Raw genomic sequence first — 25,253 nt, 5'->3', positions numbered from 1 at the left:
TTTTAACTTATGAATCTTGATCAAAATGAATGGAATATATGACTTATGACAGATTTTTTCAGTGTATTAATAATGTGGATTACATATTAAACTCTACTGATTGACTTTAAGGTAAACTATATTGATAATTTAGGGTATTATATTTTTGGAAGGATAATATAGAATTCTCCAGTTGAAATATAGGAAAACAGCAATTCTCCTTTGTAAAGAGGCAAAGATATATTTGGTTATAAATATCTTTTTAAGTTCATCATAATAAATGTGAATGCAAGATACAGTGTAAGGCAGTATATTAAAGAGGAATTCTTAAAATCTTGCAGTTCAGCATGGTTCACTAACAAAGTGTTCCTTATCTACATTATAACACATGTTTCTTGAGCTTTATATAATAGAAATTGGAATGTTTTGAATTAGACCTAAGCCCTTAGGGTATAAATTACTCTGGCTTCCAAATTTAGCATTATTTGACAGATACTAAAATAGAAATATTCTCCATTTCAGAAATATTCTTGGACTCCATTTTGTGAAATTCATTTTTATGATGAAAGTATGCCCTTTACATACAGAATTAGAAAAATTATTTAGCAAGAAGAAAACATTAGCAATATTACGTTCCTTAAAACTAGAAAAGCAAGTTCTGCTCTGCTTCCACTCTATTTGAACCAGAGCAGTTCTAGTTTTTGTTTGCTTCCTATATTGTATTTCTGCATAACATGTTCTTTAACGGGAAGGGTTCTTATTTCAGGTAAGAGTGAAGGATTGAATGCATGCATCAAATTTTGCTTCTTACTCAACTATAAAAAATTACAGTAGACAGTTTTTTTTTTTTTTTTGAATGCATAAAACTCCAAGACTAAGGAGAACAGAGAGGTGAAAATTTCAACAAGATTTTGGAAGGATACAGGCATATGAACAAATGGTAGTTAACCAAGCTGATTATAAAAAGAAGAAGAAGAAGAATGCGAAGTGGGCAATGTGAGGCACTGTCACCCAATCAGACTGTATCTCAGAATTCTTAAAGGCACAGGAGCCAGCTGTACAAAGTACATTCATACCTATTAATAGAAGAGGGGAATGCAATAAGGAGGACTTACTGTATATATTTTGAAACAGTGGATCCCTGTATTCCCCTCCCTCTTCTTCACTTCTGGAATCCCGTTCTCACCAATTCAGCAAAGTGATACTGTGTTAATCCCAAAAGAGAAAAAAAATGAAGTATTCCAGGCCAGAGGATGCCAGTTCCAGCTCAAGCCCAATTATTAAATTTGAAACAGGCGGCTACGTGACCTTAGTCATTCTGAATTCAGAATGTAGAGATTTCCATATTAAGATCTCTTAAACCATGCTTACCAGAACAAAGGCAGTCAGGGCCTTCATCTCTAAGCAACAAATTAGAAGAAACTCTTCATGAGGATCTAACAGGATCAAGAGGAAAAGATCTGAAGATAGAGACATTTTGAAGGACTCATCAACAAATAGCCCCATTAATCTATGGCAAAGCTCATATTAGATAAGTATTCTCCCTCATGCCTCTGTGAATGTAGAACTTCCAATTCAGATTTTAGTCCCCTTTTCTTAATCATTAACAGGTTGCCAAGACTTAAAGACAAACATTTGAAAACAACCCCTAAAATAGAAGATGGAAATCCAAATGCAGAAACAATGCAACTGGGAGGAAATGGAGGGCTTTTCAGAAAAAAGGGAATACCATAGGATTGCTATGTTGCTATTGTTTTCAGAGATATAAGATATTGGAGTCATAAAATAAGAAGTTAAGAGAAGTTGTCAGAGTGAACACAGAAAGCAGAGAAGAGGAAATTCTCTAAGTAATGGTTCAGAAAGTTTTCCCCAAACTGAAGGACAATAGTGACTAAATTGACAAAATTAGCAAGAGCCCAGCACAATGATAACAGTAGATATGTGCCTGTCACTTGGATATTTCAGGATGCTGGGAATAAAGTGATCAAATAAATCAAAGAGACAGCCTAAAAAATCACAGAGCTTCAGGGATCTGAATGATTTTAGGTTTTTCCACGGTAGCCTAGAAGTAAGAAAGTAAATAAAGGATACTTTGAAATTTATCTAAGAAATTTATTTTCAACTTAGAACTCTATACCCAGCAAAACTAACAATTATCTATAAGACTAGAATAAAAGCATTCAGACATATACAGCCTTTTTCAGATATATCTCAAAAAAAAAAAATGGGACCTGTCCTGGAATTCTCGAGAAGCCACCAAAATTAAAGATAAACCTAGAAAAGAGAGGACATACATTAGAGGCAACAGGAGATTCAATACAGTTGACACTAAGGGGATCCACAGAAGGCAAAAGAAGGGAGGAAACTCACAATAATAATTATGCTGCAGACACAGAGAGCCAAGCATCAGTCCACATTGGAACAGTGTGATTCAAATTATAGATACATTAAGGACTGTCATGACCAAAATCCTCACTGCTATTGTACCATCTTTTAAACCTGAAAAGATAATTCTCAGATGAGCTTAGTCCGTATTGTTATTCATACTTTACTTTCCTTGATCAGACACTGATGAAGTTCTTCTTGTACATTCTGTGCCCTGTTTCCTGAAACAACTGGGCATGCTCTCTTCTCCCTATGAAAGTACTCTGCTTACATTTGCATTTCAGAGCTGGAAGTAAGTGGCAATAAGCCTACTCACAGAATATATAGAACAGCTTATTATTCCCAGTGAACAACTTTTGGTGTATACAACAAACAGATGCCATGATTCTGTTGTACATGTGCATTGTATACAATTAGTTGTATGCATGTTTAATAATAAACAAATATTAAAAAGTATCAATGTGCTAAAATACTTTTAAATCATTAGTATTTAGTATATATAGTTATTCAATAATAACAAGAAACTTGTATTAAAAATGTAACTGAGTTGCAAAATATTAGAAACACTTTGATTAATAAAATAGCCTTATCCAAGTTACATATTTGTAAGATAAAATATATCCACTTGGTAGTCTCAGAGTGGTTACAGTTGTTCATCTGTAAATAAGTGAATATCTCCTTGTTATTCTTATAGTTGTTAGGGTTAGTTAGCTGATATATGTTATATATCAGTGTGTGTGTATATATATATATATATATACCAATGTGTGTATATATATGTGTGTATATATATATATATATACACACAAACATATACACACAAATATAAATCATTGGTAGTTTTATCTGTTAGGGTTATTTAGTTATGGCATATGTGAGTATATCCACCTCGTGTTTCATAGTGGCTAGAGTTATTTGTGGTATATGTACCTCCATTGATTATCTGAGGTTGTCAGGTTATGCTGTTGATTGCAACAGGAGTTCTCTTCCATTCCTTCTTATAATTTAAGTATTTTGCTAGAGAATTTTGCTTACTCTATCCAATATACTACCTTCCTGCAGAGAGGACACAGTTTTTTCACTGTTTGAAATTATTTTGAAAGTAATAAAGATTTTATTAAGATTAAGAATAGTATCTCAAAAAAAATAATCGTATCTCATATATGCATAAGTACCTAATAAGTAGGAAAATATCTGTTTTGGCAATAATGTAGAAACTTTTAGGAAATGGATAAAAATTAAAAATTACACAGTGTTTATATATTCTAAATTACCATTAGAGTTAAAATACAGCAATGTTTTTACACTTTTCAAAATTGTTAAATTTAATACTTGAATAAAATGATTGCCACATTTTATCAAAATCCAAATAATTATTTCCTGACCACTTAAAAAAAGTTAAAGTTGTCATTTCTGGCCTATTATTAAGTTTAATATACTGGAGAATTGAAGTAAAAAAAAAAAAAGTTCTTTAAAATGTGATTAGAACCTGATTGACAAGAAAACTTAGTATTATCCAAAACCTGAATATTTTTTATGAGATATGTTGAAGCTATTTACCACATAAAACAAAAAACAAAAAAAAAAACAGTGCTGAGACTTTTAGTTGTGTTTTGTGTAACTCTCTACAATTACATATGAAAACAAAGTTATCATTGAAATATGAATTTTAATTTAAAATAACTGACACTTGAAATTTTGAAAATACTTGGGCATTTAATATTACATTTAATCAGATATTAGCAACTTGATTATGCAACTTCTATGAGTTTATAAAATACAGAGCTTTTTCCTCTTTATTTATTTATATTTTTTTGGGTCACCTGTCATTAAAATGGTTACCTTTTTTGCTTTAAAACAAATTCTTTTAGGATGTTAACATCTAAACCACATCATTTCTACTTGTCAGAATTGAGCCTATCTTCTTCTCTCCCTTTGGTGAATTACACTGAATTATCGATGCACAAAGGAATTCTTAAACTGGACACAAGCTGAACTTCAAATATCATATAGGTAAACACCATTCAGTCTTACACAACTCTATTAATATAGTCAATATCCACTCATAGCAGGGGTAAGACCATGACTGCTCATTCTAAAACGGTTATTTTTCTCATTAAGCTGCCCTAAACAGAAAGGTTACGTTTTATCCCAGTCCAGCTTTTCCTACATCTGTGTAGTTCATCACTGAGCCTTTTTCTTCTTTTCTCCAGGCAGTTGTGAAGTGGCCATCACTGATGACCTAGAAGGATTCAGGAAGTGTACTTCCCTTAATGCAATGAACATATTGTGCATTCTTATACACATACAAGAGAAAAATGAAAGTCAAAGCTGAAAGTAAAATGGACATAATTTTAATGATTTTTTTTTAATTTTGTGCATTGGATTCAAACAGCAAACTGTGTGCACTCAACTGTTATCACAATGTTGTCAAGAGGTCTGTGTCTTTTACCATTTTACACACAATTGTTCATTACAGTATGTTATCAGCCTCGTGGAAACCAGGGGTGTGGCATGGTAAGCAGTGGTGGTAGTGCACCTAGCTTTTATATTATCTAACTTGAAAATATTTCTCTTCTATGATTCCTTTTTTTCTTGATAAAAATAGTTTTCACCAAACGTTGGTGGTGCACACGCACTACCATTCATGCTTGACATCACACCCCTGACAGGAACACATGTTCTTATTTTGTTGATAAAAAGTATTACAAAAATTTCCATACAAAAACTATTTTCATAGAAATCTTGCATTTCCACAAATAAACCTGAACATTTTTTTGAAAAAAACTGCTCAAGAATTTTGTTCATTTAACATTGTGACTGTATTGATAAACGCAGTCCACTTCAAAGTTCTCCACACATACTTTTCTATAGATGACCAGTCCCCTTTCTCCTTTCACCGGGATCTGCCCAGGCTCCATCAAGTTCATTTATAGCAGGAACGAGGGTTTAAGTTAACATCTCTGAATGTTAGAATGAAAGCTTCAGTCTTCCACATAACCATCAATACTCAGCCCTCTTTTTCAACTTAAAACAAAGATTGCAAAACATCATCCTTTTTAATTCAGAATCTCTGAACCAACTGTTGCTTTTTTTATTATTATTATTATTCTTGGTACAGGGTTGGGGAAAAGGTGTCAGGGGATAGGTAGGGTTCTGGTAGAGTCATATGTTAAATCTCCTGCCTTAGTCAATTTAAGAAAAACATTATTGCCTTGGTAATTGACATTTCTATCTCAATCAGTGACACAGACTGTCAAAAGAAAGAAAGAAAGAAAAACACTGATGAATATCTGCTTTATATTCCACTTGCCATGATATTCAGATTTGTTTTGCATTACATTTTTTTCACATCCTAGAAACACATATCGTCTATTCAGATGATCATTATACTGAGTAGTTGGGGGCCAGTAACATCACCACCTCTATTATCTGGGTGTCAGAGGACTGTACTGTTTCACTACAGTTTTTGCTGATTCCAAGTATTCTTATTCTTAATGATTCTTTTTTTTTTTTTTTTTTACTGGTTACCCTTGGGGGCATCGATACTCCACCTCCTGGCAACAGTTGGACTTCAAAAGGAACCTGTAATTTCTTACTGGACTGCATTTGAAACCAGCCACAAAATGCGCATGTAACATTCACTCAAAAGAAGGGAGGAACCCATGATAAACAGTGTAACCCAGTGTAACTTGGTTGATCCATGATGCTTGTAAATCAAGTCTGATCATTGCAACTGCTTAGATCACAGAGTCTCTAGTTCATAGACACAGCGGCATGAGGTAACTCATTTTATTTTGCACAGGTTGCATATTTCCACAGGAAACATTCTCGCTAAATTGTTTGGAAAAAAGACGACAGTTTGTGCTTGGGTGTCTGGCCTCCCAGCTTTATGCCATGGTTTCTTTACCTGGCAACCTTCTGTCGTTAAATGTGTGCATGTTGATAACTTCTTCTGTTTTCACAATAACGGGGGCCTGTGGCTTGTGTTTTAACCGACGCTGGCACTTCAAGGACATCCTCAGCTCTTCTACCATGGCGCTACAGAAGGACCTCTAAGAATAACACAGAGAATGAAATATTACAAAACAGATAAACTGCAACTGCCCAGAAATAATATTAAAATCATTTTCAATAGACTTGTCAACATAGCCACCTTGAAGGTTTGAAAAATTTCATTACAAAGGTTATGACTTGATTGTTGTACTTTTAACACACAACTCACGATAAGTAAAATATTTTATCAAAGTGGGCTAGTTTAAAGAAAATCTCCACCTGATAGTGAAATAAACTGCAAACAAGGAATGCACGGATACATATATGTTGAATAAGATTTTCAGATGTAAAACTGATTCATGTCATAAAATATAAATCTCCCTTAAAATTTAAACACAAACACATCTACACCAATCAATAACCAGAAATCCATTCTTGATTTTTAAACAAATTAGAAATGTACTACTTTTTAGATCACAACATTGAATATGAAAATTTTCTTTAAACATGGATTCTTCACTGTGCAGCTCAACAGAACAAAAATAGTGCTCACACGTTTAGACATAAAAACATGGGAAATAATTTCTGGTATTCACTATACCTTTGCGTGATTATGCCTATAAAACTATTGATGATGATTACAAACAAATATGATTTAATCATGAAATGACAAACTAGCACGTTAAAAATACATGAACAAATATTAACTTTTTTTGGTCAACACAGGTTGATAACTGAGAGCTGGCAAATAATTCATCCCATGAAGAAAAAATGACCCTACAAATATTTTTTTTTTTGAATTCCCATTTCATTGGCAATAGATTTGCTAGAAATTCTGTATGTCTGGGGCTCATTATTACACACTCCTCACAATTCCCATTACAGAGTCATATATGTGAAATAAAATTTTATTAGGCTTCTTCCCCAGCTTAATTCAGTCCAAGTGTGTTAGTTACATATAGGTCAGATTCATGAACCAGTTGCACATTGCAGTTGGAATTCAGATGGGCCGAGGCTTAGGCTCTTTCTGTGCAAGAATTAAAAATGTGGACAACAACCAAAAATGGTGACAAATATGAAAACTTTACACAATTCCAAATAGTGATATGAAAACAAAGTGAAAAAACCTAATCAAATTTGCATGTGAAGACTTATTTTTTGCTTTAGGTGTTGCTGCTTTCTTGTTTATCAGTTTAGGCTAATTTCAAAAGAATACAGGATAAAAATATTTAATACCATGTAAGTGTCTTATATTTTTTTAAAAAGTATTTTGCATGCATAAACTTTTGTGTCTAGTACTTTGAATTAAAGTAAGCATCTCTGTGACAGAAACTGATTCAGAGAAAAGAGAAGTCACTTTCTACCGCTCACATCTGAGACTCCAGCAAGATATCCTGATAACCCAATTTTGTGATTTCTGACCCCATCTTAGTATCTTTTTGTCCATTCCTGGCTATATCCTCATTGCTCTCATATGGGTTCCTGGACAGTTTCCTTAGTGGTCTTCCCAACTCTTTATCTAGGCTATTCCTTCCCCAAAGGCTCACAGATGCCAGAAAAATCTATTTTTAAACCAGTTATTAATAGCATTTCTTTGTCCAAGAAACAGGTAAAATCCAAATCTGTTTTTTTCTATCATGACTTCTCTGATTTAGCATTCCCCCTTCTCATTCACCCTTCCCATTTCATTTTTCTCTATACACACTGCTCTCTGCTTGGACCTCCAGTGTTTTTCTCCTCTGCTTCCCCTTGCTCTGGGACCCTGCAGAGTTCTTTCATCTTTCATATCAATCCAACTTTACCCCTTACCTCAGGACATAACTCACAATTTAACTTAATCAGAAATCACTTTCCAATTGACCAGGCTCATTATTTTCAGTCACTTTGGTTTTGTCCTTTTAGTATTTTGCACTCATTATCATGTTTTTCTACATGGCCTCTGGGTCTCCCATGTATCCCTCTCACTAAATTGCAGAATAGAAATCAAGTTCTTATGGCACTGACTGAACACATATGTATTCTTTAAATGTTGACAAGATTTTAACAGTAACTACACATGATCCTAATATTTAAATTCCTACTTAACAATATGTTTAATTCAATTACTTAAAACATGTTTTTTTTTTCCAGAAGCCTAGTAAATGCATGTATACAAGTTATCTGATTAATCAGGTAAAACTTTGGTATTTGTTTAATAACATAAAATTAGTAAAAATATTAATTTATTAGTACTTATAATGGGTGGTGATTAAATGCTACATATGAATTTCCCATTAACTACAGTTACTGCCATGCATTATTTATAATGTGTTAAATTATACAGTTCGGAAGTTCATGAATTATATTTCTATTAAAGGATTTATATGACACCTGACAGCCAGTATATGGACACAGTGTTTCTCATTGCTTAATACCTACTATTAGATGTACTTATTAAGAACATGATGATAATGATGATGAAGATGGTGATGATGACAACACTGTAGAAATGGAAAAATCTGACTCCAAAAGGGGGAAGAATACATAGTCTTGAGGTAACTTAGTCTTGGCTCTCTGTTGAAACATTTAACAGAAGAATTGATTAGATAATATAACAAGGTCAGAACTTGATGCCATTGACACTTTAAAATGTATGTGAATAACGTTGAATTGTTTGAAATGTCTTCACTTAAAATGAATAAATTTCCCATATGTTAAATGATTGATCAATTGATCATACCTTCTTCTTAGTAAACTCAATTTTTAGACATTTTGAATATATTAGTTTCCAAAAAAATGGAATATATATTATTTAACTTTTTGTTCATACTAAAAGATTAGCCTAAACAACTGATTTCCTTTGGGAAAAAAGTCTTATAAATATACATATCTATTCAAAGATAAAATGACTCAATTTTATTTCTAGTAAGTTAAAGAGTAAACTGCCCTTAGTACCCTACACTTAACTTCAAACTACAAATAAAGGCATATAAAACTCTTTTTAGTCAATTTTATAATATGTAACATTTATAATGCTGAGTAATATAAAATGTAGGTAAAAAACCTGCACCAATCAAAAACCACAATACTTTCATCTTTTATGAATTATACTATCTTAAAAGAATTATATTTATAGATTTGGAAACTCTGAATATTATAAACATGTAATCCCACCATTACCATTTTAGGCTTTATCTATTCTACAAAGCTATTAGAAAGTGAATATTCTAGTCAAGCAGCCTTTAATCAACTAACCAATAACTTTGATTATTTAATGTCAAATTACTAATTTTACTAATCTTTTTTTTTTTCCTCTGGATGAGCCGAATTTTACCAGTTCTCCTTTGATCTATCACTGTAAGTTTACCTAAAAAATAGTTTAAGTTACTAATAAAGTCACTGTGAGGCCATAGCTTCTCTTTTCACAAGTAGAATATCTCTTATCCTTCACAAAACTATGAAAACCTTTAGATCTGAGCAAGAGTTTAAAATCAACATGGGAAATTTAAAGAATTTAATGATATCATAAAGTACTATTCACTTGTGGCACCAGGGTAAACACATGTTCTTTACTTTTTTTTTTTTTTGTAAAGCTTTAGAATGCAAATCCCATATTGTAATCTATAAGAATTTAAAGTTGAAACTATAAAAATGCTTGTGGGTTATAGTTAATTCTCTGTGCTGTATGTTGCCAAAAAATTACTAGGTCTAACTTTTAAATAAGGTTCTAATATTCATTCAAGAGACAATGTCTTTCCTACATCATATAATATTTGGAATTTTGAAAAAATGTCTTTTTATTGAACTATGAAATAAGGCTTTGGAAAACCCAAGTGCAGTTAACAGGAGTTTCCTGGCTTATAATAAAGTAGAAGGAAAAGGAGGAGGAGAAGGAGGAGGACAGGAGAAAGGAGAGGCAGAAGAAAGACTAAGGAAAAAGAGAGAGCAATAGAGAGGGAAGGAAGGAAGGAAGGAAGGAAGGAAGGAAGGAAGGAAGGAAGGAAAAAAGGAAGGAAGGAAGGAAGGAAAAAAGGAAGGAAGGAAAAAAGGAAGGAAGGAAGGAAGGAAGGAACGAAGGAAGGAAGGAAGGAACGAAGGAAGAAGGGAGCTTGGGAGGGAGCAGGGGGGGAAGAAGAAAAAGGAAGCTATGTTGCTTTTTTTTCAAATCACTTCTCCTTAGGAAAGGAAAACCACAAATTATATAAATAAATAAAGTTAGTTTCTTAGGGTGAAAACAACAACAAAAATGTTTCTCCACATTAATATAACAGACTACAAAAAGAAAAAAGAAAGGCACAAGGATACTAACCATTATTAAAAACCTCTTTTAGTAAGTTTCAAAAGTTTACTAAACAGTGTCTGGATGGTAGGGTGGCACTAACCAAATAGAAGATTCCTGAAAATGAAAATTTAAATCTTTGAGCTGTTAGCATGTATAATTGCATTTAAATTAGTAAAACTCATAAAATTCACTATATTTCATGAGGCAACCTGCATTTACACATCTCTAATTCTAGAAATGATGAAGGCCTGGAAACCTTAAAAGTATAAATTTGGCTATTTTACATTGTTTTTCAATAAAGATGTATTTTTATTTTGAGTACAATAAGACAACATAGTCCACAGAAAAATGTTCTCAAAAATATAATTATTGGTGTGTCGAATAATTTATTTTTAATAGCTTTAACTTTCTAATTTATTGATGTGTTTATATGACCGCATGATGTGACAGCACTTGGCAAAGCTCATGATTTTCTTTTTAAATTAAAAAGCTAGTTGTAAATATGTTCCACATTGAAACCTGGCATAAACTACATTTTAGGTTAAGATCTTTATATTTAGCAATGTCTCTTTTAAAAACAGCAACTATGAAAAATAACCAGTTTGAATTGTTGAACTCTGAAGCTTGTCACTTTCATGTTGAATGTAGTCATTTACCACCCAGAGGCAAAATAGTCATAAAATATTATGCACAACTATCAAGTCTGTATTTAGTATGTATTTTTTAAGGAGGAAAATCTATTTCATGTGTATTGCTGTCCTATTCTTTGATAGTATAAAAACTAAATGACGCTCCAGTATTCATTCAGAATAATTTCAACCATTTTTACATATAGTTTCTATTTGAAATCCCACCAAAACATCTTCAAGGTACTTCAATCAGATTTTCAGCTCAATATTCTAATGCATACTAGCATATGTCAGCTAAACCGTTTTGTTTTGTGCTTGTCCTTTTAATTGTTTGTTAACTGATAATGGATAACCAGTCCATTCTCAGGCACTTTTCTAATTAATTTCTGATGCCATAGGCCATTTGGCCAAGAATTACAAGTTGTGTGTCATAAAGACAATTCCAAACAGTCACTGTGATCCTTGCATAAAATTATCCCACATTAGATAATAACTAAATCAAATAAATAAAACTAAAATGGAATAAAAGTATATAGAACATAATATGTGATATTTTTAATAAACACTTATTTAATATGACATATTCCTTTTGATTTATACTCTTTGTAATTGACAGGATTTTTACAATATCAAAGAGGTAATGCTATGCATCAGAAGTATAAATTGACCTCAGGCTATATGAATGTAACAGTAAAGCAATGAGAGATGGAAAATGACTAGTTAAGGCACTTATGTCAAAAATGCATATAGCAACTTTGATCTTGATATTCAGTTCTAGAGATGCTCTCATTTTGAAAAAAAAAATGTTATTTAGCTACACAGCTATCAGACAGGACGTTTTAGATGCAGGTTCTGTAGTGATCTTATTGCTTCATCACTTTTATTTTACAGCTAGAGAAACTCAAACTCATGAAGTCATCTCTCCAAGGTTATGCATATAACCGGTATTAGAACTAAAAGAAGAGTGTTGTTCTCTTGATCATCATTCTATGAATGCTTTATTATATTAGCCTGCCTCCTGAACAAGGATTCGAATTTCAGTGGAGCCTTTTACCTGGACTTTGTTCTTAATAAATGTTAATCTTTGAATAGTAAGTAATAAATCAGACAAAAAATATGGGGCAAGAAGAAATACATTTTTTAATGAATAAAATGACAAAGCATTCTATGCTTTAGCCGGGGTTATTTTACAATGATAAACTTAACCAAAGATTAAAATGTTCTCAGAAACCTTAACTCTTACAGAAACAGTTACTGAATATCTTTATATTGCATTTAGCAAATACAGTGAGACAGAGAAAAATGAATCATCATTATACATTTTTACACTTCCCCTACTTAAGCTCGAAAAATCAATGAATAAGGTCTGACAAGCTTCAACACCACTTTAGTCAATACAGCTATGAAATGCATTTTAAGAAAAAGCAATGTTTATCATCACATTCTTGCTAGTAGTCATTATGATACAATTTTCAACAAAACATATAACATCCAAATATCTAATGTTGAATTCCAGAAAAGCTCTTTTTAAGATCCAGCAGTTAAAATGTATTAGCTTTATGAATAATAATAATATATTATAGCAATATCTGCTTATTTTATGCCAGACACATACAAAATACCAATGTATATTAACTATCTTAATTTTAAAAACATTTCATTTATGATGTATTCATAACCCATTTATTTGTTTAAGACATATATATAGAAAGATTAAGTAATTTTATCTAAAGTTGAACAAATTTGAGAAAAGATCCCAAACCTTTTTTTTTTTTTGACTCCAAAACTCATGCTTAATTGTCTAGGAAAGTGAAATAACTAGATAGTGCATAAGATCAAAGCCCACAATCTGTTTATCTAATTCAAACTCCTACTCCACATATTGTATCAATGCAATTTCAGGAAGAAGCTACCAGGAAAAATAGTTAAATATTTTACCTCGATTTTGTGCAATATGATATAGCTTAAATAGTGTACAGTAGGCATCTTTGACTTTGGGAAACACTTAACCATTAACCCTTGATACACTTATCCTGATGCACAATATGGATAATGATATTTGCACTGTTCTCCGGGTAACTTTGTATTCAAATGAGATATTACTCTTTAAAAATTCTAAAGTCATTTATAAAAATGAGGTAGTATAATTATTATCTGTCCATCTGCAATCTTAATTTTAAAACATCATTTATGTGCATAAATAGAAGATGACTTATCATAAATGAATGTTTTAAAAAATCCTTTGGCTGATTTGGAACTAGATTAGAGAATAAAATAAAGATTGGCATCTCATTTTTAGTATGATTTTATATCTATATTTAAAAACATTTTAAAAAGCCATCTAGTTAATCCTTTTATGGGTCATTGATAGTAATTGAGAGATGTTCTGCTCTAAGAGAAAGCAGTAACATAAAAACAATACAAAATGGACTATGTTCAATGTTTGTTTGCAACTTTTAGCTTCTGAATAGCAACATGCTTTATGGCTAATTTTTATTATACTGAAAATATACTTAGAACTTTTAACTTCTAAAAAGTTAATTGTAGTTAAAATTCTAAAGCACAGCTGTTCTGTGCTTTGTTAATAGGCATTATTTGCAAAAGGTAAATATTGAAATAAAATCTTTACTGATGATTTATAAGTGTTTATATTCTTATGCCTTGTGGAATAAATAGCCTCTTTTAAAAAGCATTGCTTCTGATAGAACAAATTCTTCAGCATTCTGAAGGCGACAACCTATTTTCATTCTTCTGGTTCCATGAAATACAGAATCAGCCAGCTTTGAAAAGTGTTTTCCATGTAAATAATCTTTCACCCAGGATCCTTAATCTCTCAGGATTAAACTAAACCACTCTGATTTTCTCTTTGTCATTCCCCCAAATTGCACTGTTTCATTCACTTGTCCTTCTACCATGAGTTACAGCTTCCCGCTACATTTGTTATTCAACTATAGACTGAAGAGCATTCTATGTGCCCTTAAAATCTTTTTTTAACTTTCAATGTCGGAAAAAACATCATTATTTAGAGATTATCTAGAATATAATATACCAGTGTTCTATAATACAAATAACAACATTGACTGAAATGCACTATACCTGGAAAACAATACCAAGTAGTTCTTAAAACATACTTCAATCATACTAAAAGGTAGTTCAAATCAATACAAATTCAATATCTGAGCGATAATTCATCTTTTTTTTTTTGCTTCTCAGACATTTTGATTAAATTATGTTAATAAGTAATAAGAAAGAATATTTTTGTTGCTAAGTCTTTTCATGTCAGGAAACTGAAAGATTCATGTTCAAACTGTTCAGTAAAAACAATTTTTACAGGCAAATCCATTTTCAATGGCATGGGAATGAAAATATTTCTGTATATAAATCAGACAGAAATTAAACTGTATAAGTTACATTACTATTCTTGCTGGAAATCAAATTATGTATATTTTTCAAAAGAAGACATACTAAAACATTTAAGAAATGAATGATTTTAAAAATGAATTGAACCATAATTATGTCATAAGATAGTTTAATTAAAATTATTACAATCACTTCTAAGTCATGCTTACAAAACTGATATATTATCATAAATATTGCCAGACAAAACAAAACTCTTAAGTAGCTTTTTTCAGTTATCAGTAAGACTTAGGAGGGGGAAACAGGACCTTTCAAGCACATCCATGTAACCTGAAATTTACTGATAATTGCCTCAGATATATAACAGTTTTTTTTGATTCTTGCTGGATGAAATTTAAGTACTTACATTTTTTAAATCAGGGAAAATGTAAGGCAAGAAGAAAATGTACCTGTTGATTAATTACTTTTCAGATACATTCAGAAAGGAAAAACATTTTGAGGTCTTTCCAAATGGTCAAGTTACACTTTGGACAAACCAGAAAAATAAATATTTACTTTGAAATTTCAAATAAATGAAAAGCAATGTATCTTTGATGCATTAATATTTGCATCAAAATTAAAACCATGAAATATTATAAAATTTGCAATACACCATCTTGTGGTTATCTGGAAGGAATGCAATTATGGTTTTTGAAATTTTAAGGTCTATATATTTCAGCATTTTCTTCTATTTTCAGTTTTAACGTGCCTTCCTTTAAAAAAAACGATACTTCCTTATACTACTCCTAATTATTGAAAATATTAAAAAGTTATAGCCATCAAGACCTATTTGTTCTACTAATATTTTACAAAATATATGCTTATAAGACATTTTATTTTCATCTTTAAATAGTAATAATAACACTTATTAACTTTATTAAGTTCTTTGTTCAGTTCTCAGTAAATAATTATGGAGTAAATGAATCATTTCACAAGTATTTACCTTATTTTTAAAATTTAAGAAATGTAATTAAAGGCACAATTATGAATGCAAATAAACTGTGAATTTCTATATGTCTTCATGAGTATCTGTGATAAGAACTAAGAATATTTTATGGCTAATTTTAATAAATTAAGTAAGGTGTTAAACAAACTGTATAGCTCAACTAAATAAAATAATTTCCTCAAGAAAACTAAAAAATATTTGAGTCAAAGACCTAGTTTATAATAATAAATAAAATGGGTCATTTCTAATAAATCCATTAGTATTTACTTTATAAACACAGTTCTTTTGAACTATATAGAACTATAGTTCTTTTTTATTCCCTACAATATATTTTATGTTTTTCTAAATAGTTTCCTAGAATCAATTTCATCATTAATTTTAAAAGATAGAAAGACATAGATAAATAAATAGATGATAAATAGATCAATCTATTTTATGCCAACAGGCACTGTTTGAGACCTGGGAGATATAAACCAAAAACACTAGATCTTTGTCCAAAAGAACTGAGATTCTAGTAGGGAGAGAGGCAGCCACACAGAAACCAACAAATATGAATAAAATAGTGTGCTAAGGAAGAATAGTGATGTGCATAGGCTTCACAGAGAAAAGGTATCTAGACTTAATGATTGATGAGGTTTACAACGGGCAAAATACCTTCCCAAATTTCTCAAAGGGGTAGGAAATGTTTTTGGAAGGATGACAGTACCTGAAATCACCTAAGTAAAAAAAGAAAAAAGAAAAAAAGAAAGAAAGAAAGAAAGAAAGAAAGAAAGAAAGAAAGAAAGATAAAGTAAGATATATACGTCATATTTTTTTCCCACTGGAATAGGAAATGAAAACTGAACACCACCTTGTGGAAATAGCTCTGTCCTGTACCCACATTCATTATATCTGCTGATTAGGGAAAGCTTCTGAGGCAAGTAGATACTTACTCTTGAATGATACTAGTCTAAAATAACTAGTGGGAGTTTGCCAAGTAGAAGAATGGTTAAGATTTGCTCAAGTGGAAGAGGATTTAAAAAAGCTGAATGACCTTGGAAAATTGAAAGTAATTTAATCTGACTAGAGTAAAGGTACAAATTGGGGAGAAACAAAAAAATGAACATTAATGGTAGACAGGCACAGATCCTGAAGTGCCTCATCTGCTAAGCTAGGGAATTTGGATTTCATTATGGAAGCTATGTGGAGACAGGGTGTGAAAGCACTGGGGATTGTGACTAATAATGTTCGTGTAATATCAGCACAGTTTCTTTTGTTTCATCTGCTTCGGTCAAAAAAGGTACATTAATTTCCCTTTCCTGATTGTTTAGAAGGTCATACAGGTCCATAGAAATTCAAGAGAGCTGACTGATCCATGGAAAATTCAACCAAACTAGTTATAGTAAGTATGAAGAAGATTCTTTTACAGAATTAAATCCCTACATTCTTTGTTTGGGGGTTTCATTGTTTTGTTTTTCAACAGACTGCTTATAGACTAATTGTGCATAAAGACATGGCCTGGGCAAATCATTTGATTAGAACACAAAGAGACAAGGGCAATGGAATACCACATATGTCAAGAGATTAATTCATTGGTTTTATTTTAATACTAAGCTATAAATGAAAGAAAACCATAACAAATGGAATACTTGAGGTTCCAAATAGAAAACCTGAATTCCTCCTGTAATTTTTGGGCTCATTTTAAGGATTAACTAACTAAATGACACTTTTATTGCCAAATTATAGTAAAAAATCGAAATTGACGAGTTAATGTTTTTTGTCTTTGATTAGTCCTTTGGATTTGATTTCAAAACTTATTTTGACACTACAGAAAGGATCATAACATAAAAGGCATATTTAGATGTATTCATCAGTCACACCAGTGCGACAAATATTTGATTTAGCCAAGTCAGCAGATATAGTCATCCTAAATGTTATGGGGAAATAAATCATATGATTTTCTGAATTTTTCAAACTTTTTAATTGGTTCTTTTACTCAAGGACAAAAGGAGGCTATGAAAATACTCATTTATAAAAACATTATTTCTAAGTGTTAAATACTGTAGTCAAGTAAAAATCAAGTAAAAATCTAGAAATGCCGTATGTAAAATTTTGATTTCAGAGAGGATAATAATTGCAACATAAATTACCAAAGACAGAGGAAAATGTTTTTGTTTTTCAAAAAATAGTTTTAAAGGTGTTGACGTTCAAAGAATATTAGAAAATATATTTACCCATTAATGTATGATATTATTTTAATTTAATATTTTTGCTCTTCATATTTACCAATGAAAGTTTATAAATCTTTTAAATATGAAGGAGAATATAATCCCACTATAACACAGGGTCTAAAGATTAAGCCCTCAAAAACTATTTTTTTAATTAAAAACAAAAGAGATGTTTATCTACAAAAAGTAAATGAGGTGCCAGAAGACTTAAAAATGGTAAAGCAATATTTCATGTTCAGAGCTATAAATTTACACACAAAAAGTCATGTATCATCTGAAAGAGAGATTTTTCTATAAATATTCTTCATATTTATAGAACTGAGGATATTATAGCACTAGAAATATATAATTTGAATGAGATTCACAAATTTTTCAGGAATTGAACAGAAAGACATTCGTACAAAAGACTAAATGTATTAAAATCCTAAGAAAAAATGCCATAGTCTCAATATTTTTGAAGGTTATATATATTCTTGTAAGACTCTGGAGCAAAGGAATAAAGGACTTATTAAGAAAAACAGTAAATGGCAAGAAAGAAACCACAATATTTTCACACATTCACTAATTTAGAAAATATACTGTAATTTTCACAATGCAATTTAAGATTTATTTCAATTAGAAATTTATTGGGCTAAAAGTCTTCAAATAAAAATCTCATTTACCCTCTAACTTGAAACTGTTCTTCAGGATTACATTTTAAAACGCTTTTAATCTATAAGTATTTTTTTCCTTCATATTACAATTTCCAATTTTGCTTCCATCATTAATTGTATTTCTCCATCAAACTAATTGCAATGAACTTCAAGCAGCAAGGGTTTCTTTTTCCAGGCTTCAATAAATGGAGAAATAGTCACTTGTTCTGAAGCTGGCTTTAATTTAAACATATTATTTTAAATTAAAAATCACAAAGGCGATCATGATTCTTTCTGTGAACCTTTGTTAGATAATGAATGGCAGAAGACAATTAGCGGTCACCGTTGTAAGCATTACCCTTGGTTGGAAAGATCAAAAATAGTTTGTTTTATTATAACAACAATTGATTTAAATTGTAAAAAAGTGACATTTACCTTTTCCAATTGAGCGTTTTTTTTGGATTTGTATAAAAACTCTCCCACTGCCACAAAAACTGAGAGCACCAAGCCGGCTGCCAGAACAATGAAGATGCCACCAATATTTTGAACCCCCAGGGCACTGGCCTCTTTGCTCTCCTCCTCTGGACAACCATTGCCCCTCCACCACTTCTCCTTCATCATGTGCAGCTTGCCTTCCTCTTGCAGCTGAAGAATTGCTATGGTGATTTTGTCTCTATATGGAGAACCTAAGAAAAGAGAGGGTAAGTTAACTATTTCAAGGAAATCAGAGTTTTCTAATTAAAGGTTAACACGAAGAGAGGAGGGCAGAGCTTTTTCCAGATGCACCAGGATATGCCAATATTTATTTTCAGGAGAGAAAAACAACTGGACAAATGACAAAGAAGAGAAATATAATGGGATAAGTAAGTAACGACATAAAGTAATGCCTTTCTGACGTTGAAGGGTAAAATAAAATATGTTTTTAAATCAGAAAATGTCTGCTTTGAAAAGGCAGGCAACTCAGAGCATTGGAAAATAAGTAAAACAGAAATAGAAACCTAAAAAAGATATTGATAGAGTGCAAGGATATTTAGCTAGTGTATAGGAATCATTCCACACTGAAACAGAGCATTGATAAACTAGTAATCTCTATTTTTAGGAAAGTTGTGGGGAAAATTGTGTTATCCAGGATTATGTGCAATAATTTAAGGCAATCATGATCAACAAGCTGTATTCAAGGGTAGCTAATGCTTTGAGAATAATAAGTATCACTTCTATTTTTTATTTAACCCGAATAACAGAAATAACAGGCTTGTACAGACTTCGATCCTTCAAAAACCCTCATGGTAATATGTTGTAAGGATTTTTGGTAGTTTATTTATTATTTTATGCTTTGGGGCAAAATGTTCTCTCCAGTGGAAGCAACAATACAAATGAAATTTAGTATTTAGGCTGACAGGGGTAGATATTCATCTGTTTTAGCTATTATATGATAAGTAGTAACTTCTAATTGGTTTCCCAAAAGCATAGAATATTACTGAACTACGTGCATCTTTCAACACCTATATTAAGGGATTGGTGTCATCTCTTTTTCCCACCCAGATAGCCTATATCTAAAGCTTCATCTTCTCCCCTAAAACACTATATTGCACATTCCATTTTTCTGCATCTGCTCATTCATAAGTTGTTCTGCTTACCAAAAAATACTAATTTTAGGCTTTAAGTTTGTATTCAATATTGCCTCTATTTTTTTTTTTTACTTAAATACTCTTACAGGGGCCTATACTAAAACTTTATTTTTGCTAAGAATTTTTAATCAAAAACTCATCAAGAATTTTGCCTCATAAGGGACACCACTATATATTTTGTCTTGTTTAATATAACAACCTAACAGCATCATTCTCTTAGCAAGAATAGTCAAGCTAAAAGCAGAAAGAGAAGGGGAATCATAGGAAGTAAGTAACCTGTTGAAAAAGTGGGAGGGGTGGCCTACCAAATCCAGCTGGGGAGCTGTTTCTTTAACATAATCTTTAATCTTACCTAGAAGAAATGTGTAAGTATATTGCTTCTATACAACATTTTCCCAGTGTTCCTTAAAAGGAGCATCTCCATTCCTTTTTTTTTATTATTATTTTTTATTTTTTTTTCATTCAACACTAGTGATTTTATTTCAAAATATAAATATTTCACATTTACAAAGAGGTTACATTCCTATATTTAGAACTCATATTTTATTTTCATTGTACAGTTACTTCCTTATGGTAATAGAAGAATTTTTGTTTCTTGGCTTCTTTGCTGTGCTCTCGTCCAAATGCTACTCTGATGAAATATTCACTTTAAAATCTGCCCCTCAAGCCACTTCAGGTCTCAATGGATAAACCTCGCCCATATTACCTTCTACCTTGATCGCTAACTGGACACTCAGCGTAGGTCACCTAGTATTAGCATTATTATCAATTACCTTTCAGGATGTGACTTATTTTCCTATATATATTATAAAATCTCTAGTATACATGATATTTATCTATCTATGTATATCTATCTATCATCTATGTCCTATCATCTATCATCTCAATATTTTCTCACATAATTCTCTTTTCTCAATATTCTCTCGCATAGTAGGTTCTCAACAAATGTTTTATATTATGAGGAGAATAACATCTGACTGAGGTATTCCTAACATAATGCAAGAGTAAAAACCTTCAGTCTCTCTGACATGTATTTAAAAACCATAAATTGGGCAGCCCGGGTGGCTCAGCGGTTTAGTGCTGCCTTCAGCCCAAGGCCTGATCTTGGAGACCCAGGATCGAGTCCCACATCAGGCTCCCTGCATGGAGCCTGCTTCTCCCTCTGCTTGTGTCTCTGCTTCTCTCTCCCTGTGTCTTTCATGAATAAATAAATAACATCTTTAAAAAAATAAAATAAAAACCATAAATTAAAGGCCATGTGCTTGGCTATCCAGTTTTCATTAATTCACTGCATCTAACCTACCACCAGCTTCAAGGTCATCTTGACTTTGAATTACCATTCTGGTTAACCATATATATTCTCTGCAAAATAAATATTTGATTGAGGAAAAAATCTTTAAGCAGATTTTCAGTTCTTCAAATTAATTAAAATATATAGCATCTGAAGCAGATTTTGTGCTGACAGCACTTGTGAAAATGGCCACATGTGACCAATATAAAATGTGGCTTCTCTTTTGGAAATACAACTGTAAGCAAAATTTGGAATGATAGTGACTTGAAAAGTAGACTTTCAAATATGGAAAATTCTTGATCCAGCTAAGAAATATTTTGAGTCAGTTTATTTATGGTCTTGAACAATACTCAAAGACTATTATTTTATTGCTGACTCGCCATACCCATTAAACTGCACTGGGGTGTTTATTCTAATATCTTCAAACACAATATTCTCCTCTACATTCTCAAAATAAAGCACAGACAAACAAAAGCAACTCACTTTTTAACAAATGATAGATACACCTTGATTTCTTGCTTGGCTGAGCTTCCTATTTCCAGCACTTAGAGTAAACACAAAAATTTCCCATTGCTAGTAAACAAACATCCCCAAACATGTTTTCCAAAATAAATATAGTAATGTGTAAACGGAATTTGGTTTAAATCAAAGCTACAAAGTTAATGTACCTCATTTTGAGTTTTTTAACAAGATAAAATATAGGGACCATAATTGATGACAGTAAATCCTTGCCATGTTTTACCTGTCATCCTGCCATCAATTTAGTTCAGGGAATTATGTTTTAAAGAAACAATAATTCAACGACAAATCATTACTTCTTTGGTACATCATTTGATGCTCCTGGGAAAGCATTTCTATACAGATACAAGTTGAAGTCAAAGATGGGCTGAAATTTCATCTAGTTGAAAGATCTCAAGGACACATTGAGATCAAAGAACAAAAGTATATTTCATTCTCCTTGTGACATGAACAGCCATGCGCTTAGCTCTAATGAAGTGAACAGCCATTGGTTAGATAGATAGAGCTTACGTTTTGCCCAAACACCAACCCAGCTTCAATCTATATGCTGGCAAGCAAGGAACTCTGGGAGCATTGAGTGGCAACCAGAGAAGCTACCTCCGAGGAAGGTGCGTATTTTCACAAGAGGACTCTAAGATCGATTAGAGAACTACTGAAGAAATGATAAATTTGTCTATTATAACACATACTATTGTACCTAAAAGTCAATCCTCAAATGCTAAAAGGACAGACAGCCATAAATGAATGAAGAAGTAGTTTAGACAAAAATATCTGAAAAATTGCAACATCCACAGTAGATAACTTTCACTCCACTTTTATTAAAACTCTGAGAGTTTCAACACAAAGTTACCAGATATTTTTTTTTTTTGTGGTAACACATGAACCATTCTAAAACTCTCTACATTAAACTATTGGCAAATAAATCATTTTTTGAAAAAAAAAACAGGCAGGATATGCCAATAACCTCTTAGAGCTGAATTTAGCCTTTCAGTTTTCACTAGGAAATCTCTGATTATTGGTTCTTTTATTTTCCTGCTCACAATGAGATTTTCTTTGGTTATTTAAACATATAATCCATACTGACAGAAAGGGACTCTTATGTTTAAAAAATGTATTTTTTACGTTTCCAAAAGACCCCATTTATCAGATAGAAAATGTTGCAGCTTACAAAAGGAAGGAAGGAAGGAAGGAAGGAAGGAAGGAAGGAAGGAACGAAGGAAGGAAGGGAAAAAAAAGCAAATGAAACAATTTTCATAGCATTGTAACTTCATTAACATCCCTCCCAACAGTTAAAAGCTCCTTAGGAAAATAAACCATGATTATTATAAACAATTAATACAAATCTCACCGAGTATTTCAGTGCTAACTTGCTGGGTTTAGTAAATTGAATGGATTCCCCCTTCCTTCCTTCCTTCCTTCCTTCCTTCCTTCCTTCCTTCCTTCCTTCCTTCCTTTCCTTCTCTCCTCTTTCTTCCTTTATGGCTCTTCTATTCCTTTGCCTTTCCTCCGCTCTCATATTTGCCTCTTTTTGTTCTTCTTGCCCTCTCAGTCCTTTCATTCTTTTCCTTCCTTTCTCTTCCCTGCAACCCTTCTTTTCTTTTCTTACCCTCCTCTCTTCCCTACCCTTCCTCCTTGCCTTCCTTCCTACCATTTTAAATTTCTTACTTGTAATAGGAAAGCCACATGTTATTATATATACTTGATTCTAAGTCGATACACAATTTATTGATTTGCACATTTGATTGTCCTTTTCTTCACAAACTTGCAATTTTAAGTGTGTACCAACATTTCCTTCTATTTTGGAACTTCCAGATAGTACATAAATGATAAAAACAAATGAAGTCAGCATTATGTTTAATTCCTGGGGAGGCAAACTGATTGACAGTTTTTCTCTAAAGGTTGCACAGCAAGTTATCTAATATTTGACATGCTTTAGTGAAATATGCTAAAATCACATTATCCATATACTGGCAATCTCCTATCCATCCGGCCAAATTTTCTCTACTTTCAAATCAGGCTTCTCTGTATGCTTTAATCAATTACAAAGGTCAGTAACAAGATTACCTTTGCTTTCTAAAGCTCATTACACCAATATTTCCCAAACTAGATTTTCCCCACAGACTTCTTTTTTTGGTAAGTGTACATCTATGTTTCATTTTTAAAGGACTGCTCGGTCAGATAAGCTTGAAGAATACGCCATAACAAATACATCTCTTATAAATTTACATTATATAGAAGGAAACACGGGCTTCCATCTACTCATTAAAAAAAGGGAAAAAAAGTTTTTAAAAAGCTTGCTTAAATTGATTAAATTATCTTTAAGGAATTGTTTTCCTGCACATCTGTTAACGTCCACTTCAATTATTTTATTTTAACTTCAACTTGAAAAGTACTGTCTTAGATAACAATAATTACTTCTCTTTTTTATAAGATTTTATGTGTTCATTTGAGAGAGAAAGGGAGCAGGAGCTGGGGGCGGTGGGGATGGTCAGGCGGACGAGGTAGAAGCAGACGCCCCACTGAGCAGGGAGCCCAAGGAAGTATGGGCTTAGTCCCAGCACCTGAAGATCACGAGCCAAAGTCAGACACTTAACCATCTGAGCCATTTGAGCCATCAGGTGCCCCAATAATTACTACTCTGATTACATCAGTACTCTGTCAAGAATCTGTTGTTCCTTGTTAGATCTTCCTGTTTGTCCCTGCTTAGAAATCGTCCTCTCTATCTTTGAATTTACACATCATTACACCATAGGTCATTAAGTTACATCTTTTTTCTTTTGTATGCTCTTTTTCAATTATTGCTCTATATGCTTCATGAAGCATCAGCTCATAAAAATTCACATCACACTGCTTGTCTTAAAACATGTCTCCACACCTGGCTTTCAAGTTCCTTTTAGAAGATACTTTTGGGGATCGAGAGTTGTAAGAATTACTTAAATATATTCGTATATCAAGTTGATTTAAAAAAAAAACAATTTGGGAGGGAAAAAGTACACAGCTTTCATTCTTCCTAACTGTACTCAAATCTTCCAAACATTTTATTAAATGTTCTGAGGGGCTAAGTATTGCTCTTTTTCTTAATGACTAACCCTTTCTGTCCACTTCCTAGAGACTTCAGTTTCTTTTCTTTTATATTTTGTAGTTATCCAGGTCATCATGATAATATTATGTGCTGTAAATGACTTAGAATTAGGTAACATCGTGGTAGCTGCTCTGAGTCTGGGAAGCTATTTCTATGAAGTACATTACTCATAATTTTAGATTTCTTCTAGTTGGTCATTACTTCAAGATATTGTGAACTTTCTGAAATATAGTTGTGTACATGTCTTGTGGGTATGAGGCTATACCATAATCACTAAGCATATTTACTCCAAGGAGTTGACT

At 32.0% G+C, this 25,253-nt stretch overlaps 1 protein-coding gene across 6 annotated transcripts in view; it reads right to left on the bottom strand.

Annotated features, from left to right (window-relative positions):
- Positions 1-4,696: 4,696 nt before the first annotated feature.
- GRIK2 (glutamate ionotropic receptor kainate type subunit 2) overlaps positions 4,697-25,253 on the bottom strand; it is a 641,615-nt gene continuing 621,058 nt past the window's right edge. For 2 of the 6 annotated variants that reach the window (XM_072738083.1, XM_072738084.1), the window contains exons 16-18: positions 18,867-19,117; positions 10,649-10,735; positions 4,697-6,419 (exon numbers count right to left, since the gene is read on the bottom strand). In XM_072738083.1, the coding sequence (XP_072594184.1) occupies positions 10,688-10,735; positions 18,867-19,117 (299 nt within the window). In that variant the 3' untranslated portion in view covers positions 4,697-6,419; positions 10,649-10,687. Of the gene's footprint in view, positions 6,420-8,778; positions 8,914-10,648; positions 10,736-18,866; positions 19,118-25,253 lie in introns of all 6 variants that reach the window. The other 4 variants (XM_072738081.1, XM_026002931.2, XR_011997276.1 and 1 more) reach the window with 3 other exon arrangements.

The sequence above is a fragment of the Vulpes vulpes genome, chromosome 1 (assembly GCF_048418805.1).
Source record: "Vulpes vulpes isolate BD-2025 chromosome 1, VulVul3, whole genome shotgun sequence".
Classification (NCBI taxonomy): Eukaryota; Metazoa; Chordata; class Mammalia; order Carnivora; family Canidae; genus Vulpes; species Vulpes vulpes.
This window is presented reverse-complemented; position numbering and strand designations above follow the sequence as displayed.